At 37.9% G+C, this 21,432-nt stretch overlaps 1 protein-coding gene across 9 annotated transcripts in view; it reads right to left on the bottom strand.

Moving 5' to 3' along the window:
• The window catches only part of LOC149789869 (uncharacterized), a 186,489-nt gene that overhangs the window by 142,210 nt on the left and 22,847 nt on the right, over positions 1-21,432 (bottom strand). For all 9 annotated transcript variants that reach the window (XM_089971872.1, XM_089971871.1, XM_089971870.1 and 6 more), the window contains one exon: positions 13,870-14,371. In XM_089971872.1, the coding sequence (XP_089827998.1) occupies positions 13,870-14,142 (273 nt within the window). In that variant the 5' untranslated portion in view covers positions 14,143-14,371. The remainder of the gene's footprint in view (positions 1-13,869; positions 14,372-21,432) is intronic.

The following is a 21,432-nucleotide window of genomic DNA, read 5'->3' as shown; positions in this document are numbered from 1 at the left end:
GCCATGTGAAGCGTTTATCGAAATTGAGGGAGAACTCGTGACAAATGCTGCCGATAATGCACCATACGCAGATGACGATCGTGTTCGAGTTGGTTTCGTCAACAACGGTATCATGGCGTTATTTGAGAGCGCCAGATATCTTATTGACGGGCGAGAAATTGAATCAATAGAACGCGAGGTTGATGTTGCAACGACGATAATTGGGTTGGCGAGATACTCGGATGATTATACAAGATCGGCGGGGCCATCTATGATGTTTGCGAAGGACACCGCTAATAGCGCTGATCATCTTCAGTACATCAACGTGCTGGTGGAAAGAGATACCGCAACTAACCCACAGGCTGAAGCAGCCAATCCAGACCGCAGAGCAAGACCGGGCGCTGAGTTCAATATTATAAAAAGTCTTAACGATAATTACAATATGGGATTCGCAGCACGAGTAACAATGTTGCAAAGACCACGCCGACAGTTTTCATGCGCGATTCCACTCCATCACATATTTGGATTCTGCAGAAATGTCAGGAAGGTTATCTATGGGGCTAAGCATACAATCGCGCTAACGCGAAGGGGTGATGATAACAATGCAATATGGCGTGCTGCTGGCGTCGCTGCCGGTAAAGTCGTTTTAACTAAAATGGCATTGTGGATGCCGGTGCTGACTCCATCAGTTACCACGGAAGCACGATTGTTAGCATTTATGGAACAGGGAGGGGGATCGTTGTTGAGTTGGCTAGCGGTAACAACTGATGCTAAAGAGGATAACGTCGCCGATACGTTTACATGGCACCTAGCATCAAAACAGGGTGTTTCAGCCCCGCGTCATATTTTTATAGCGCTACAGAATAGGGAACGATTGGGTAATCAAGAACACAGCCATATGATATTTGATCAATTAGGAGTCAGGGATGTTTCGCTGAGAATAAACGGACAACAGGAACCATCCGAGGATATACAGCTTAATTACGGCGACAACCATGTCGCACGTGTGTATCATCGATTGCTGTCATATATGGGTCGTGATCAAAACGTCGACACTGGTTTGCAAATATCACAACTTGATTTTAAAAAGCTGTATCCGATTTATTATTTTTCGCTGGAACATCTTGATTTAACGAGACAATCCGTCGTTGATATACACTTCCGAGCTCGTATAGCCCCGGGTGGTGCCAATTACAGAGCAGTTGCTGTCATTCTCAGCGATAAATCAATGCTGTTGGAAGGTGTTGGTGGACGAATGAGAATCGTTGATGCGCCAGTGGAAAACATGTAATTGAAAGCACAAACGCGTTTACAATAAATGTCGTATAGTGTCGTCAGTGTAGAGTTGACTGATGGTCAAGTCAAGAAATTACGATCAAAGTCGGCTAAACAATGTGGGACCACAATAACGCTGAAGCCGTCGCAGATGGCGGGTGGTAATCATAAGATATCGTTGACGGCGCGTCAAATAAAACATTTCAATAATGCGATGAAGAATAAAAAGGGTGTTCAAATAGATTTTTCAGCCGCAGCGATTAAAAACATGGAAAAGACCGGTGGGATATTTCCGCTGTTAGCTGCGATTCCAGCGTTGATTGCCGCGGCGGCCCCAGCAGTGGCTAAGGCGGCGGCGTTAGGAGCCGTTGGTACCGCGGCGGGAATGGCATTGAAGAAGGCAACCGGGAAAGGCTACAAAAAAAAACGACCCGTGGCCGGAAAGGGTCTAAGACTACCGGGAACCCCGTATTCATGGTACTCGGGAAAGGGTCTAAGACTACCGGGAACCGTTTATTAACGCAAGAGTCTATGACTCCAATGTCTAATTTTGATTTAATAGACGCCGCAAACGCGCTAGCGATAAAAAACTTCAGAGGTGTTTTTATGAGGGATCAATTACCGGCGGCACCAAGGAATATTGAAACCGGCATAATTAACCTCGATGGGTCCTCCGGAGCGGGAACTCATTGGGTTGCGTACGCGATTGATCCGCGTGCGATCGTCTATTTTGATTCATACGGGTTAGCCCCGCCGAAAGAGTTCATGCGGTATGTCCGGGCGTGTTCAGCCCGGGTTTTTTATTCCACGCTGCCAACACAGCAGTTAAGTGACCCACCGATATGTGGCCGTGAGGTATTGAACGTACTCGCGGCGATTTCATCATCGCGAAAACCACCTCATGTGGTTGTAAACGAATACACTAGTGGGGTCGTAGAAGCTCAACGGATTTTAGAGAATAACATTTACAATAATAATGATTGATATTTGGGGACGACCGGTTTCGGCGCTGAAAAAATCCACGGAAACGGCCGCCGCCGACATAAAAAAACTAATTGAGGATGAAATCGCTGATATGTTGAATCTAACAAGTGTTGACCCGGGCGAAATAGTCGTATTTCAAGACCGCCAGGGTAAATTGAAATCCAGTAATGTGTCGCTGGATGACGTTTTAATACGACAGCGTAATGCCAACGAGGGCACTATCGCGCTGTATGCCGGCGACGGACGACTCAAACCGGGTGAACATCTGTCGGAGGTGATGAATAGGATAACATTCGTCCGAGACCGTTTTACAGGGTTGAATTTATTTATGACCGAACTCGACGCGCAGGTGAAAAAATCTGCCACCGAGGTGAAAAAATCTATCACCGACATACAACTCACTACCGCTAGTTTTTTCGGGACCCCGACGGTAACCGAACCGAATCTTGCAACAATAAGGAATGCTATTTTGGATTTTGCAACGCTGTCGGGCCAATTTACCTCGTTACGGAAAAATGTTAACAGGATCGATGACAACTTTGATAAATTTTTTGGTAAAAAAAATACCAAGCTGGATGAGATTACAACAACTATAAATGATATCACTGCGTATGGACAGGAAATAAAAACAATCAAACTTGATGTTGCAGAGAACAGAAATGGTGTAGTAGTACATGAGCGGGAAATAGAAATAATCGGCGCTAATGTTGCAACGATCATAAATAATGTAGACTCGCATGGACGGAAAATAGAAACAATCAAAACTGATGTTACAACGATCATAAATAATATGGACACGCATACACAAGAAATAGGAATAATCAAAACTGATATTGAAGCGAACAAAAAGAGTGTAGACGCACATACACAGGAAATAGGAACAATCAAAACTGATGTTGAAGCGAACAAAAAGGGTGTGGACGCGCATACACAGGAAATAGGAACAATCAAAACCGATATTGAAGCGAACAAAAAAAATGTAGACACGTATTGGCGGGGAATAGGATTAATCAAAACTGATGTTGCAGCGAACAAAAAAGGTATAGACGTGCATACATATGAAATAGGAACAATCAAACTTGATGTTGCAGCGAACAAAAAAAGTATGACCGAGAATACACGGGAAATAGAAACAATCAAAACTAATGTTGCAACGAACAAGAATAATATAGACGCGAATTTGCGGAGAATAGAAATAATCAAAACTGATGTTGAAGCGATTAAAGACGGACTACCGAGAATAACAGAGCAACTCGAAACTAATATTGAAGCGAACAAAAAAAATGTAGACGCGTATGGAGGGGAAATAAAAACAATCAAAACTGATGTTGAAGCGATTAAGGACAGACTACCTAGAATGACAGAGCAACTCGAAAAAATGAAAACACCTCATGGGATCATCGGCAGTGGCGTATACACGGTTCAATACGGATCATTCGATTGGACTCCTACGCGTAATGCAATAGATGTCACCGCAATTGTTAAGGGTATTTATCGATTGACATTGATTTCGGCGATGCAGTTCAGTATATCATCGCCGAGTTCATCCGGGTTTAACAATACAATATCAACAATCATCGACAAGGATACAATCGAACGGTTTATAATTAAAGCCGTTGATAGCAGTCTATTTAGGGCAAACATCACATGGTATGCGGAATTTGTAGTGGATCTAAGTAATTAAAAACACTAGCTCTTTTAAAATAAAAATGACCACCAAGGTAATTGAATCAGAGGTATCACCGACGTCACATCAATATCGATTCGATACCGCAAAAGAATTCTCCGCGAACTTAAAAACGCTTTCCGAACAATACCGTGCAAAAATAAAAAAATACCGTCGTAAAATAACCGCCATCGACGCGGTCGTGTACTCGGTGTCGGGTATAGTAGCTGGCACCGGTGTTATTTTATCCACGGTGACCACGATAGCCCCGATCGCTGTTCCAATCGCTGTCTCCGCGATGACAACAGTTGCTGGAGTCGCCAACGCAATCACTAAAAAGATATCATCGTGTTTTCAGAAAAAACTCAACGAGTATACAGTAAAACATCAAATAGTATCCGACGCGTACTCGAAATTATCCGGGTTGATCTCATTATCGATTGATAATTTGTTCGTATCCGATGTTGAATTCTCCGCGATGGTCCAGTTATATAGCTCCGCGATGTCAAAAATCGAGGATTTTTAACTGGAAGCCGGAACCACCTGGTTGCTGAAATTAGACACTAAAGACAACGAATAATAATAATGTCGCTGAACCCCGAAGGGTTTCAGTTGCTTCAGCGGATCGCGGAGAACACCACTCCGGTACAAACAAGTATGATATCAGTGACATCAACGAAACCCGAATTCAGTGTGAACTTTCCATCACCGGTTCCAGTGAAGGAAATAGCGCTGGCAAAATTGCGAATATATCACAGTTGGCCTAATATCCGAGCGGACGCATTTAACGGACAACAACCTAATAACTCGCTGGTTTTTGCATGGACAAATAAACCCGATGGAACCACAGACTGGAAGGAGGTTACAATACCAACTGGGTCATACCAAATAGAACAAATCAATGGAGAATTTCAGCGCAGGATAAAATCGATCACAGGAAAAGAATCAAAAATCGCTATTACGGTTCATGAACCGACGTTATCGTCGACGATTGAAATAAGCACACCGGGGTATATGGTTGATATTTATAACAGTTCAATAAGAACCATACTAGGATGGCCTAAGAATCCACCTCATGAAATCCCCGCGGACTTGCACACGAATACGCGATCGTATCATGAGATTGATCCCGCTTATCAAATTGATTTGTCTATTATGAAAAACGCGTTATTACCCAGTAGGTTTATATTTCAAGACAGGAATACCATGCAATGGATATTTCCGTATAAGGAAACTCCTAAATTGTCCGCCGAGGGCACAGTTAAATTAAGTGATATTAATATGTATTTTATCGAGATTAATCATTATTACCAATTACAACTAGAACGGCTACGGAAAACAAAAACACAAAAACACGTTGAGGTGTTAAATCAACTTATATCAGACATGGAATATATCAATGAACGAATCATCGGGACAATATCCGCTAACAGCGATGATAATAAACAACGATTCCTAACCGAGTATAATATCGCAGAAGCCGATTTACCCGATTTTAGGTTTCCAGGATACAACGCGCCAGAACTAAGAAAGTCTCTTAATGATTTTCTCGGTCCATCAACTCATATCCTCAGACACGATAATGGAGATGGTGGTAGGCATATTGCTCCATACAACGTAAATATCGCATCGGTGATAGCAATTAATCTAGTGTGTGATGTTATCGAAGGGAGTTACCAGGTGGATACCAAGCAATCAAATCAGGCTCAACAGGGGTACATCCTTTATTCATTTTCACCAACAGCCCCTCCGGGATTTTTAATCGTTGAGAGTCCGATTAATCCGGTCTATATGCGATGCCATAATCGGTTTTTAACGAGAATTAATTTTAGAATTACCGATCAGTCAAATAACCTAATTGATTTACAAGAGGAGGAGTTAGTGATCACTCTGTTTGTAAGATCATAGCAGCAGGGGGGGCGATGACATCGACGCGGTTGTCGATGTGCTTACCGGACGCTGACGACGCTGGGATCGGCGCGCAGAAGGTATTAATTAAACCAAATGACGTCCGGACGATCCCCTCGACGACGACGTCGTTTTTTTTTTTACCAGGCGCTGACGACACCGGATCCGCTGAGTGCAGAAAGTACTAATTAAGCCAAATGACGTTTGGACAAAATGTCGGATTCGCCCCCCCTGCTGCTAAGCATGCATAGCCAAGTCCGACAAGGGGGAGGGGGGAACCAGTGATATATCCCCAGGGCCCTGGCCAGTAAGTGGGCCTGAGCCTAACATCATTTTTTAATTTTATTTTTAAAAATTGTTTAAACACGAACTTGGAGAGGCCCAAGTGTTCTTACCTAGGGCCCGTGATCGCTTTCTACGGCCCTATGCATAGCACGAGTAACATGACCACTGGAATTATTAGTTAATCCATGTAACCGTAATGTGCCCATGACATATGAGCTGATTTAACGTTATAACTACCAAACTAAAACTGAGTAACATCGAATGACCAGTAAAATTTCTCGTATTATACTGCTAAAGGTACGCTACTGCTTATAGTCCATTTACATGTTAATTCATCCAAGCTGCTTTAGATTGTATGGGCAAACAAGACCTTGTGTTGAACAATATCTGTTAAAGTCTGTTGGTAATGCACAATTCAATACAGGTGGTTGGGGATAGTATTCTAATTGTCAAGAAATGGACAAAAATTATGGCAATAGTGATATCCCAATGCATTCACTTGTCTCAAGCACCATATAGCAGTGTGTTAAATAATTTGTAATAAAAACAATTCCTTACCTTTTTTCGACAGACACTGATGCAGTGTACTGCAATATGGAGATTTAATGTAGTAAATATGAATTGCCATTGACACTTATGAATAGCCCATTTAGCGGCAAGAAGTTTATTTTCAATAAAACTTTGAGAAATTAGAAATAAGCTGTTTTTCTGTGCACCATGCTGTTTGCAAATAAGATGGATTATAGTAAGCCCGTGTTACGTGTTTAGGCTCTCATAAACAGTAACAAGAAAAAAGTGAAGACAATAGGCATTGCAAAACTTAACAAATAATTTATTTCCCTAGAAAAACAAGGTAAAAATGACGAAAAGAATTTACGGTTTCAAGAATCAAATCCAAAAATAATACAAAAGTAATCCAAGAATTAAAAGTTAAAAAAGTCCTGGTAATAAAATGTTATAATGAATTTGAGTTCGAGTCCCGACGAAATCCAAAACGGAAGGCGATGACGTATGATATAGCTAGTACAATAGTGACGTGTCAACACTGATCCACAAACAATAACATTTCGGTGTTTGAATTCTGAATGAAATTTCAATAACTATCTTTGTTCAAGAATTATGTATGAGCACTTAAATATTCCCAGCAAAAAGACTTCATCTCTTAGAATCCAAATACTTTGAAGAAACATTAAAATTGAACTCCAACTGGTCACATTAGAAAAAACACCACCTTGACGTCGATGTGTTTAAAAGTCCAACTGACTAAATTCTTTATAGAAAAAGGTTGTACATTAATTTAAGACGCAAAACAGATTCCCGTGTGAGGGTCACGTGATCACTTTCCAAAACCAGATAGAAGTTTTACATCACGTAATCCCACTACAGCCTCGATTTCACTCTAATAAGCACACACTAAGAATGAATTAAAAATAAAATAAAACGTTGTTTACTTCAACTCTTACCAATTCTGTAGCAAGGTCAGGAACCAGGTCAGCATCAAGATACAATATTCTATTATTAGGTGTTTATGAAAGAAAACAGTCAGGTCAAACCAATTTCTGGAAAATATCAAATTCCAGTAAACAAAATTTTTTACATTACTATAACATGTAATGGAATACAAATTTTAAAACTAACAAACAATTAAATTAACTCAAATATAATATGAAATCACATATACATAACAAATGAACAATTTTTACAAATGTCTCTAAAAAGGCATGAAGGCCGCATTTGCCATAAGCAGCATTTTATGATGAAGACAATGACATTGTTCTCCATGCATTTTGGTAACGAGTCTTTTGTCCGAAATAGTATGATGTTCCCCGAAATCAAGAATCTTGAATATGCATATACTCTGCTCACATGTCTTACTGTACATGATGAACCATCTATTTTACCACAATTGGTAATTCAGTTACAAAGTTCTTTAATAATATTGAATCTGGAGTTAAAATCTCTAACCACTTTCTTGGTATCATAATAAAGGATTCTACGCAAAATGTACAAAATCTAAGAATTTTATCTAACAGTTTCCTTTATGTAGATAGATTAAGCTGACACCTTGTATTCTGGTTTCTAAAGCATCTTTACAAATCAATATAATGTACAACGATAAAAACGAATGAATCCAGTGTTCACCTTTCATACACAAAAGATTATAAATAACTAGTAATCACTAATACAGGAAAATGTCTCTAAATCACCACTGATATGTACATCACTAATTGTATTAATCAGTACCAATTCTTTCCGTGGCCTTTTGGACACGACGTAAATCCAATATAGAAAAGCCCATAAACGTACACATGTCATATTCACCATCATTAAGCATGCTGCGCTATACTTACTTTAACATTCACGATTTGTGATAATTGTGACTTCAACCAGAACTGTACGAGATACCGTCTAAAAAGCATGCATCTGTTTGTACATCTTCCCAGATCACATTTCGTAATTAAAACTTGTCTTTTTCTGAACTTGATTCACTCTTGTTTTGCAGGATGTGCCTACTCACAAACTAGCGGAAACGCAAACCACAAATAGAATAGTTCTCATCCTTAAAATTAAATTCAATATACATTCCATGTGTGCATACATATAACGTTTATTTAGTATAAGTAGCTAACAGCAAATATGTGTCATTATCTGAAGATGGGTAAGAAAGACTAATGATACTCGAAGGTATAAACTTTGGCGGATTAATACTAAGAGAGGTACGTGCGGTGAAAGTTGAGATGAAAAGTAGCAAAATGTAAAAATGTAAAAAAGCAGATAAGTCTTTTTATAGTATTATTTCAGGAGAGTTTTGTACTTCTCGTTGCTACTATCAGTACCGCCTACAACTACTTTCAATATGAAAAGTTCGATAGCCATCGGGTTACATGTATGCGTGTAATATGACTGTCAGTCAAGGGACCAGGTTGACTGAAAGAAGACTAATATGGCAGTCCCCATTGCTTGGCATCGTGATATTTCCCCACGAGCATGTTATGCAAGGCTCAATGTATATGAAAAATGTTACGCTCGTTGCATTATGATTCGTCTTCATACAAGATAATTACAATGCAATAGCTCATATAATTACAATGCAATAGCTCATATATTTACAATGCAATAGCTCATATAATTACAATGCAATAGCTCATATAATTACAATGCAATAGCTCATATAATTACAATGCAATAGCTCATATAATTACAGTGCAATAGCTCAATACTATCTCAACGCCGTGATGTAGTGGGCGTAAAATACAATTATCACATATCCTAGTTTAGCTCACATAAATACTTTCCCGTAAAACAGAATGCCCTGAACATTTAAGTGATATCTTTTTAAAGTTAATATGTGTAAATTCAAACTCATTATGTACTATACGTGATATTTTGACTATACCACACTCTCCCACCAATTCATTTTAGCAATAGCCCTTCAAGTACAAAAATATTTGCATCTATCTTTTCCCCCATTGATAATGAGATGCAAGATGAAAACATACCACGAACAAAAGCAAGCATTTAGCGTAATTACGTTACTGAGAAAACGGGGAAAAAAACAAATCTTTAATTTGTGAGGTGAAAACAGCCAAAAGCATGGACTTTTTCATCCAAAACTATCCCCTACACCAAATTAAACGCACATTCTCTGTATGTATATCATCACCATCATTAGCGGCTCCGTCCCAAGAGATAATGTGAATAGCGCACTTGGAGTGTCGTCTGTCTCTGGGATTTTGACATCGTCTGCTGTGGCTGCACAGGCCTATGCGCGAGTGAAAGTCCCTATTGTGAAGTCTGAGTTGCTGGGGATGCTGCCGCGCTCTTCTTTCTCTCACGCTTCTCTGCCGCCGGCTGTCCTCTCTTCGCATCAGCGACTGCTATGCCCTTGCTCACCATCAGTCTCCAGGTGCATCGGTCCTCGGCCAGCACTTCCCAGTCGTCGGGTGAAATATCGCATTTTGCACACATCCTTAAAACGGAGTGAGGGGCGGCCAACTCTTCTGGTACCAGTGGCCAGCTGTCCACATAGGATGTCCTTTGGCATCCTCCATCCGTTGGACGTGTCCCAGCCATCGAAGGCGGTGTTTGCTCAGCAGGGAGTATATCCTGCGGATACTTGCACGCTGCAGGATCTCGCTGTTTTGAACGTGGTCTTGCCAGCTGATTTTAAGTATACGTTTTAGGCACCGTATATGAAAGGAGTTGAGCCGGCACTCTTGCATCGTGTAGGTGCTCCTGGTCTCACGTCCAGATAGAAGGGTGCTAAGAACGCAGGCCTGGTAGACTTGTATCTTGGTGTGCTCTGTCAGCGCGTTGTTTTCCCACACACTCTTCGTTAGTCGTGCTATGATGGTGTTTGCCTTTCCAAGCCTTCTGTCCAGCTCCACATCAAGCGAGAGTGTTGCTGATGGTTGACCCCAGGTAAGTAAAGTTGTTGACTGCTTCCAGGGTGACACGGTCGATTTTGATGGAATCCCCTTCCAAGTGGTGGTATCTTGCACGTTGACGTTTCGTTGTTCTTTTCCAGGCTGATGGTGAGCCCAAACTGCTCGCAGACAGCAGCGAAACGGTCTCCTAGTCTCTGGAGGGCATCCTCGGTGTGGGACACAAGAGCCGCGTCATCTGCAAAAAGCATCTGCCTGATGAACACACACCTCACTTTGGTCTCCAAGCGCATTCGTGCCAGGTTAAACAGCCTCCCGTCGGACCTGGTGTGCAGATATACACCATCAGTTGACGAGTCGAAGGCATAGGACAGGAGCAGGAAGAGGATCTCGAAAAGGGTTGGCAGCAGCACGCAGCCCTGCTTCACGCCGCTGTTGATTGGGAAGGTGTCTGAGGAGGATCCATCATACAGGACTGTTCCCTTCATATCGGCATGGAAAGATATTATCATGCCGTGGAGGTTTTTTTTGGGGGGGGGGGGCAACTGATCTTACTGCCAAGTTCAAATTGGCTCTTTCTGTTGACCAGGTCGAAGGCTTTGGTTAGGTTGATGAACATCATGTAGAGTTACTGAATTTGCTCTCGCCTCTTCTCTTGGAGTTGTCGTGGGGAGAAGATCATGTATGTCGTCGACCTGCCTGCTCTGACGCCGCACAGGGATTCCGGGTACACACGGTCCTTTTGCAACTGCAGCCTGTTGAGTATGATGCGGGCGTGCACTTTTCCAACGATGCTCAGGAGCGAGATGCCTCTGTAATTATTACAATCACTGCGGTCGCCCTTTTTTTGGTAAGGGTCACAATCGTGGCGTCGCGCATGTCTTGGGGGACTGCTCCTTCCTCTCAGCAGAGGCAGAGTATCTCGTTCAGCGGCTGAAGCAATGTTGGTTTCCCACGTTCGATAGCTTTGGGCGTGATGCTTTCACTACCTGGAGCTTTTTAGTTTGGGAGGGAGTCGGTTGCTTAGGTATATATGGCGATTTTATCGTATTTTAAAGTCAAACTTATGTTCAATCCGTTTAATCTAAGTTGTGTACTAGCAAAATGTACAACAAAATTCTGAAATTCGGTACTTCTGCCTTAGTCCTTTTCATATGAACGAATCCTTCTACGCACACACTCGTACGTAGCTTCATATGGGTTAAATTACTTTTTTCTATAGATACAATTTACCTTCTGACAGACTAAATGCTTTAATTTTATCTAAATGTTTTGGTAAACATTTTACTTTCTACTGGTTGTTCACACCACTGAATCATGTGGCAATCACCCTAGACTAGAAACATGGTCTGGTACATACTGAACGAATCAATGAAACTGATTCATGCTAATATAAACAATCTAATATAAACATTCTCGGATTCTTCATTAGGTAATATATAATACCATGGCTCAAGTAGAGGAACTAACATTTTAGGATAAAAATTCAACCTGTGCAAAATACCAAACTATGGGGTGAAACGTAACGTGAACGTAAGGGTTCTTTTACTTTAATTATCGTGGTTTCTTTCCTCTTTTTTGCTGTTTGTTTGTGTAATGAAAGTTATACAGTTTCCCGTGTCTTCATAATAATTAATCTTTAAGAGGATATTATTTCAACCCGGTCGGTTCTTAGATCTTGCCATATTTGGGAAATTTGTGTGACAAGATACCATATCCATGCCTTTTGTTAGTAGTATAAATGCTTGGATTTGACGTCACGTGACATATTTTCAATAAGATATGTCATGTCCAGATGATAAAGTATTCACACATTAGCATAAACAGTCTAATCCAGCGCATTAGCATAAACAGTCTAATCAAGTACATTTGTGATTCAGCATAAACAGTCTAATCCAGTACATTTGTGATTCAGTATAAACAGTCTAATCCAGTACATTAGCATAAACAGTCTAATCCAGTGCATTTGTGATTCAGCATAAACAGTCTAATCCAGTACATTTGCATAAACAGTCTAATCCAGTACATTAGCATAAACAGTCTAATCCAGTACATTAGCATAAATAGTCTAATCCAGTACATTTGTGATTTAGCATAAACAGTCTAATCCAGTACATTAGCATAAACAGTCTAATCCAGTACATTTGTGATTTAGCATAAACAGTCTAATCCAGTACATTTGTGATTCAGCATAAACAGCCTAATCCAGTACATTTGTGATTCAGCATAAATAGTCTAATCTAGTACATTTGTGATTCAAAATCACGAATGTTCTGTACTCTCTGGGGAGAATAGGTTCTGGTAGTATGTTCCTTGGTTCCTGATGATAAATACAATTTCAGGAAATGCACTTACTATTTAATGAATGTCGCTATGATGTAAAATGTGTCATTTGCTTGCTGGATAGCATCACGGTGATATGTAATTATAAATTGAAATGGGGGAGTCGCAGAGTTTCTTCCAACTAGCGCCAACATATTTACCATGAACTGTCTTAAATTGACAACAAATTTCACAGATATACGAAAACAAGGAACTAAAATTGTAAAAAGAAACTATTTATTCTACAGTGGTTAGAGGCCCTTAAGGCTACACTCCACAATTTGCACATACTTTTCCACTTTCTGGCAGTAATGACATTGACTTGGGTTGAAATTAAGCGGTAAAAATGCAAAAAAACATGACTTTTATCATCTGATACAATCGAAAACAAAATTCTCTATAAGTGTAGGTGTGAGTGTGTTATTTGAATTTTTAAAGTAGCTTTAACAATTTTTCAGTCATATCGCTACGATGTCTGCAGTGGGGCAGTTTATAGTGATGTCTAGCACTGGGACATCATGCCGCAGACATGTAGCATGATGCCCCTCCCCCCAGTCACATTATCCTGACACCAGGCCGACCAGTCCTAACAATAACCTCTTAATGCTGAGCGCCAAGCGAGGCAGCTCTTAGTACCATTTTTGTACGTCTTTGGTATGACTCGCCCGGGGATCGACCCCACGACCTCCTGCATCCCTATAAGTGTAGGTGGTGATTTTATCCTAGTTTTAAGTCAGGCGGGAGCTCCACCAAATTTAAACCATTTTGTGCACAAGTAAATATGTTTGACAGCTATCTAACCTTTGGTACTTTTACCCTGGTCCATTTCGGGGAAAATAATTTTTCTACACCTACACTCGAATGCATATTTAAGTGCCTTAAATATCAGTCAACTATAACGACACGTATAACTAATTGGCTGATTTTACTTCATTCATGTAAAATAGTTACATATCATGTGTTATAATCATAACCTTTCCTTACCTATGTTTCTTATCTATAAAAACGAATACTTAAAACTTTGACAGCCACTTTAATTATATCATAGTAAAATTCGAATCTTACCCCAGGATTTTCGAGTTTAGAGATGTCCTCCTTTGTTCTCCTCTTAAGCCCTCTGTGAACTGCGGGACTACTGCCACAGCTTCCGCTGCCCGTGTCATCATAGCTTGGGTTGGTGAGGGGACGCTGGTTATAATGGTATTCGGTATGGCGACGCTGCCGCCGATTGTCCTCCTCCCGCGCACGCCCATTTTCTCCCTCTTGCATAAAACTGTAGGCTATTGCTGTCGCCATGCTTCCAATATCCCTCCACTTTCTAAGATGACCACACACCATTGAGGATGGAAATACAATGCATTACTTAGCAAAATTATTATAAACCGAGTACGTGACTTTGTGAGATAGCGAGTTTGTTAAGTATACTTTCGGTGATAATTAATGATCAGCAGCACGATATGGTGGAAATAATCCCATATTTCTAGGACAGTCACCGGTGATATTTGTAGTTTGGACGTGAATTGAATCAGATTCTGTGGCCACTTGCATTCCTTCTCCTTATACGCCCCTGAAAAAAAAATTCTCAGATATATATTTGGATGGGAACGCACTGAGGCAAAGTGAGAATTTCGAGTATTTCACACGTTATACATGTGACTTTATTTATTGGAAGAAGGCGGGAATGTGTCGACCAGTATTCTAACTTCACGCCTCTTATAATGTTAACATTAGGACTCAGAATGATAACTAATAGTAATATAAACCAGGTCAACGAAGATAACTTTTTTAATTACTTGGTGGTCCGCAGGGGGTGTTGGTAGGATAATCGCTTGGTCCCTTCGATTTTGATTTTGACACTCTACCCCCTTCCCCAAAAATATCCTGCGAACGCCCATTCTACTTATACCATTCATTGTCATATAACTGTATATGGGCTAACAGAATAAAATAAAGATACAGCAAAAGATCGGTCGTTTGATGATGCGTCAAGTACGCGCTACAAAGCCAAGAATTCAGTGGAAAAAGTTCAAAACGACCTTTTTTTAAACAATGCTGAAAGTAAACCAGTGATATAAAGATACATGTCGTGCGCATAATCAAATATCTATGTTGCTGATAATGTCGTTTATATAATTATATTTATCTTTGTTACTGATAAGGCCGTGTATATAATTATATTTATCGATGTTGCTGATAATGCCATGTATATAATTATATTTATCTATGTTACTGATAATGTCATGTATATAATTATATTTATCTATGTTACTGATAATGCCATGTATATAATTATATTTATCTATGTTACTGATAATGCCATGTATATAATTATATTTATCTATGTTACTGATAATGTCATGTATATAATTATATTTATCTATGTTACTGATAATGCCATGTATATAATTATATTTATCTATGTTACTGATAATGCCGTGTATATAATTATATTTATCTATGTTACTGATAATGTCGTGTATATAATTATATTTATCTATGTTACTGATAATGTCGTGTATATAATTATATTTATCTATGTTACTGATAATGCCATGTATATAATTATATTTATCTATGTTACTGATAATGCCATGTATATAATTATATTTATCTATGTTACTGATAATGTCATGTATATAATTATATTTATCTATGTTACTGATAATGTCATGTATATAATTATATTTATCTATGTTACTGATAATGCCATGTATATAATTATATTTATCTATGTTACTGATAATGCCATGTATATAATTATATTTATCTATGTTACTGATAATGCCATGTATATAATTATATTTATCTATGTTACTGATAATGCCATGTATATAATTATATTTATCTATGTTACTGATAATGCCATGTATATAATTATATTTATCTATGTTACTGATAATGCCATGTATATAATTACATTTATCTATGTTACTGATAATGCCATGTATATAATTACATTTATCTATGTTACTGATAAAGCCGTATGTATAATGATATATTCACCTAGTTTTACTGATAATGCCGTGTGTACAATTGTATATTATCTACTTGTACTGACATGACCGTGTACATAATGATATATTTATCTTTGTTTTATTTATTGTCGCACATCACCATATTTCAGGAACTTATCTTGAACAAAAATAGATATACCACTGCTGTTTCTACTTTTATCATACCAGATTTAATTATATTAGGTGATATTGAAGTCATCTGTGTCATAGATGAGCAGAGACATTTGTATATAAATCGCTTGATAAATTCAAGTATTGTTTAGTTATGATAGAGGGTACATCTGTATTTAGTGTTAAATTTAGTATCGAAGATTCGTGTTACATACGTTTTTAGCAACAGACACTCTAGCCAAATGGGAGTGGTTACATTCCAGCTGTCAGGCCCGTGAATAAAAAAAAAGCCCATTGTTGGTTGGAAAGGTGTATTTGTAGACCTACAATAAATTACCAATACAAGTTTTTCTTTTCAGCTATAGATTTAGACTTGTAACTACTGATGCAAATTCGTAGCTCTTGAAGTGCATTTACGGGGCTTAAAATAGTTATTAAGTTGTTACATTGTAATTTGGAACTAATTAGCATATAAGGAAATATTTTACAAGCAATTTCCAACTTAATATAAAAGAAATTTGTAAATACTAGTATACATTAAATGTAGTGTGAGTGGCGAATGGATATATGGCTACAATTTGATTATATAATTTATGTTGTGTGCATTGTAGTTTGAATGCTGAGTTTTATAAATATCTGTGCAGTTAACACACTCGGACCATAACGTAGCTCAGCATTAGTCAAGAACGGTTTTCAGAGAATGCTTGCTCTGAAGAGTGCTATGATCATATATAACCATAATGTAAACCATAATGTAAACGTCCAGCCAGCATGCAAAACTTTGAAGGTTCCATTTTGAATTAAATACCTGAAAGAAAAAGCCTCTCGCTTCTCTATTTCCCGAAGTAGAGCGCAGTTACATCAAAATAGGCGATACGACACTACAATTAGAGCTCTTTGTTCTATGCAGGCAAAATGTTCACATGCATTAAACAAGTTACCAAATCCATCCTTACTACTCCCCCATATTTCACATAAACCCAAAATGTCGTATTTAGAACAATATTGTAGAAAACTATATGACTGTTTATATTTGGAAAGACCTTTAAACTTTCACACTGAAATGTCAGCGTTTAAATGAGTTTGATACATAAGTTAAATGTATTGCTGTATTATTTAGGAATTAGGTATGCATATTTTGAAAATGCTTTTATTGTCAATGTACATTTGTCTTCATTTAAAATGTTTGCCGCCTTCTCTAGAGCGTCTTTAGTCCATCCAGAATTCTAATAGTTATTTCATAATGGTTTCTTCCATCTTTTCCTGTCCAGTCAACCATGAAGTTTGTACAAAATGTAAATAGTTTTCGTCTCTGTTCGGTATTTGATTTACTTGGTGCTTTTGTTATTTTGCTTTACAAACTATTTGATGAACTGATGTAAATGGATGGCCGGACAAGAGTTTAAATAAAATGTGGAATGACGCTAGGTAAATTTTAAATTTAGATTGACTTTCTGTGTGAATAATCTCTACATCTTAATATCAAGTGATCATCATCACCCACGTCTTTATATCAAAACTTTATTTTCTCGCCAATGTTATGAATGGAGCTGAAACAAAACGTAACATGTTTTCTTCATCCAAGACCATTATCTTAGCATTCTCTTACATGAATTCATCCAAGACCATTGCTTTAGCATTCTCTTACGTGAATACATCCAAGACCATTGTCTTAGCATCCTCTTACATGAATTCATCAAAGACCATTGTCTTAGCATTCTCTTACATGAATTCATCAAAGACAATTGTCTTAGCATTCTCTTACATGAATCCATCCAAGACCATTGTCTTAGCATTCTCTTACATGAATTCATCAAAGACAATTGTCTTAGCATTCTCTTACATGAATTCATCCAAGACCATTGTCTTAGCATTCTCTTACATGAATTCATCCAAGACCATTGTCTTAGCATTCTCTTACATGAATTCATCAAAGACAATTGTCTTAGCATTCTCTTACATGAATCCATCCAAGACCATTGTCTTAGCATTCTCTTACATGAATTCATCAAAGACAATTGTCTTAGCATTCTCTTACATGAATTCATCCAAGACCATTGTCCTATCATTCTCTTACATGAATTATTCATAGACCACTGTCTTAGCATTCTCTTACATGAATTCATCATAGACCATTGTCTTAGCATTCTCTTAAATGAATTCATCATAGACCATTGTCGTAGCATTCTCGTACATGAATTCTTCATAGACCATTGTCAGAGCATTCTCTTACGTGAATTCATCATAGACCATTGTCTTAGATTTCACTTACATGAATTCATCAAAGACCATTTTCTTAGCATTCTCTTACATGAATTCAGCAAAGACCATCCTCTTAGCATTCCCTTACATGAATTCATCAAACACCATTGTCTTCGCATTCTTACACGAATTCATCAAAGGCCATTGTTTTAGCATTCTCTAACATGAATTCATCAAAGACTATTGTCTTAGCATTCTTACACGAACTCATCCAAAACCATTGTCTTAGCATTCTTACGTGAACTCGTCCAAGACCACTGTCCTAGAATTCTCTTGCATGAATTCATCAAAAACCATTGTCTTAGGATTCTCTTACAAGCATTCATCAAAGACCATTTTCTTAGTATTCCCTTGCATGAATTCTTCATAGACCATTGTCTTAGCATTCTCTTATATGAATTCTTCATATAATATTGTCTTATCATTCTCTTACATGAATTCTTCATAGACCTTTGTTTTAGAATTCTCTTACATGAATTCATCAAAGACCATTATCTTAGCATTCTTACGCGAATTCATCAAAGATCATTGTCTTAGCATTCTTACATGAATTCGTCAAAGACCATTGTCTTAGCAATTTTACATGAATTCATCCGAGACCATTGTCTTAGCATTCTCTTACATGAATTCATTATTGACCATTGTCTTAGCATTCTCTTACGTGAATTCATCATAGACCATTGTCTTAGATTTCACTTACACGAATTCATCAAAGACCATTTTCTTAGCATTCTCTTAAATGAATTCAGCAAAGATAATCGTCTTAGCATTCCCTTACGTGAATTCATCAAACACCATTGTCTTTGTATTCTTACATGATTTTTGTCAAATGCCATTGTCTTAGCATTCACTTACATGAATTCATCAAAGACTACTGTCTTAGCATTCTTACACGAACTCATTCAAGACCATTGTCTTAGCATTCTTATGTGACCTCTTCCAAGACCATTGTCTTAGAATTCTCTTACATGAGTTCTTCATAGACCATTGTCTTAGCATTCACTTACATGAAATCATCAAATACAATTGTCTTAACATTATTAAATGAGTTCATCATAGATCATTGTCTTAGCATTCTTGCATGAATCAATCAATGACCATTGTATTAGCATTGTTGCATGAATTTATCAAAGACCATTGTCTTGGCATTCTTACATGAATTCATCAAAGACCATTGTCTTAGCAGTCTTAAATGAATTCATCATAGACCATTGTCTTAGCATTCTTAAATGAATTCATCATTGACCATTGTCTTATCACTCTCTTACATGAATTCGGCAAATACCATTGTCTTAGCATTCTCTTATATCAATTCAGCAAAGAACATTGTCTTAGCATCCTCTTACACGAATTCATCAACGACCATTGTCGTAGCATTCTCTCACATGAATTCATCAAAGAAAATGATCTTAGCATTCCCTTACATGAATTGATGCAAGACCATTGGCTTAGCATTCTTTCATGAGTTCATCAGAGGCCATTTTCTCAGCATTCTTACATGAATTCATTATAGACCGTTATCTTAGCATTCTTACGCGAATTCATCAAAGACTATTGTCTTAGCATTCTTACGTGAATTCATCCTATACCATTGTTTTAGCATTCTCTTACAAGAATTCTTCATAGACCAGTGTCATAGCATTCTCTTATAGGAATTCATTATAGACCATTGTCTTAGCATTCTCTTACGTGAATTCGTCATAGGCCATTGTCTTAGATTTCACTTACATGAAATCATCAAAGACCATTTTCTTAGCATTCTCTTGCATGAATTCAGCAAAGACAATTGTTTTAGCATTTTCCTACATGAATTCACCATAGACCATAGTCTTAGCATACTCTTACATGAATTCATCAATGACCATTGTCTTAGCATTCTTACGTGAATCCATCCGATACCATTGTTTTAGCATTCTCTTACAAGAATTCTTCATAGACCAGTGTCATAGCATTCTCTTACGCGAATTTGTCATAGGCCATTGTCTTAGATTTCACTTACATGAACTCATCCAAGACCATTGTCTTATCATTCTCTTACATGAATTATTCATAGACCATTGTCTTAGCATTCTCTTACATGCATTCATAAAATACCACTGTCTTAGCATTTTCTTGCATGAATTCATCAAAAACCATTGTCTTCGCATTCTCTTACAAGAATTATTCATAGACCATTGTCTTAGCATTCTCTTACATGAATTCATAAAATACCACTGTCTTAGCATTCTTACACGAATTCATCATACGTCATTGTCTTTGCATTCTTACATGAATTAATCAATGACCATTGTCTTAGCATTGTTGCATGAATTTATCAAAAACCATTGTCGTGTCATTCTTACATGAATTCATCAAAGTTCACTGTCTTAGTATTCTTACATGAATTCATCAAAAACCGTTCCCTTAGTATTCTTACACAAATTCATCATAGACCATTGTCTTAGCATTCTCATACATGAATTCATCAAAGAAATGATCTTAGCATTCCCTTACATGACTTAATCCAAGACCATTGTCTTAGCATTCTTACATGAGCTCATCATAGATTATTGTCTTAGCATTCTTACAAGAATTCATCAGAGACCATTGTATCAGCATTCTTACATGAATTCATCAAAAACCATTGTCTTAGCATTCTCTTAGATGCATTCATCAAAGACCAGTTTCTTAGCATTCTCTTGCATGAATTCATCAAAGACCATTGTCTTAACATTCTCTTTCACGAATTCATCCATGAACATTGTCTTAGCATTCTTACATGAATTCATCATAGACCATTGTCTTAGCATTCTTACGCGAATTCATCAAAGACCATTGTCGTAGTATTCGTACTTGAATTCGTCAAAGACCATTGTCTTAGCATTTCTACATGAATTCATCCGAGACCATTGTCTTAGTGTTCTCTTACAGGAATTCATTATAGACCATTTTCTTAGCATTCTCTTACGTGAATTCATAATAGGCCATTGCCTTAGATTTCACTTACATGAATTCATCAAAGACCATTTTCTTAGCATTCTCTTACATGAATTCAGCAAAGACCATCCTCTTAGCATTCCCTTACACGAATTCATCAAAGGCCATTGTTTTAGCATTCTCTAACATGAATTCATCAAAGACTATTGTCTTAGCATTCTTACACGAACTCATCCAAAACCATTGTCTTAGCATTCTTACGTGAACTCGTCCAAGACCATTGTCTTAGAATTCTCTTTCATGAATTCATCAAAAACCATTGTCT

Source organism: Sinohyriopsis cumingii, chromosome 10, assembly GCF_028554795.1.
Source record: "Sinohyriopsis cumingii isolate HCF-2022 chromosome 10, ASM2855479v2, whole genome shotgun sequence".
Lineage (NCBI taxonomy): Eukaryota > Metazoa > Mollusca > Bivalvia > Unionida > Unionidae > Sinohyriopsis > Sinohyriopsis cumingii.
The sequence above is the reverse complement of the archived record's forward strand: the minus strand, read 5'-3'. Positions and strand labels throughout refer to the sequence as shown.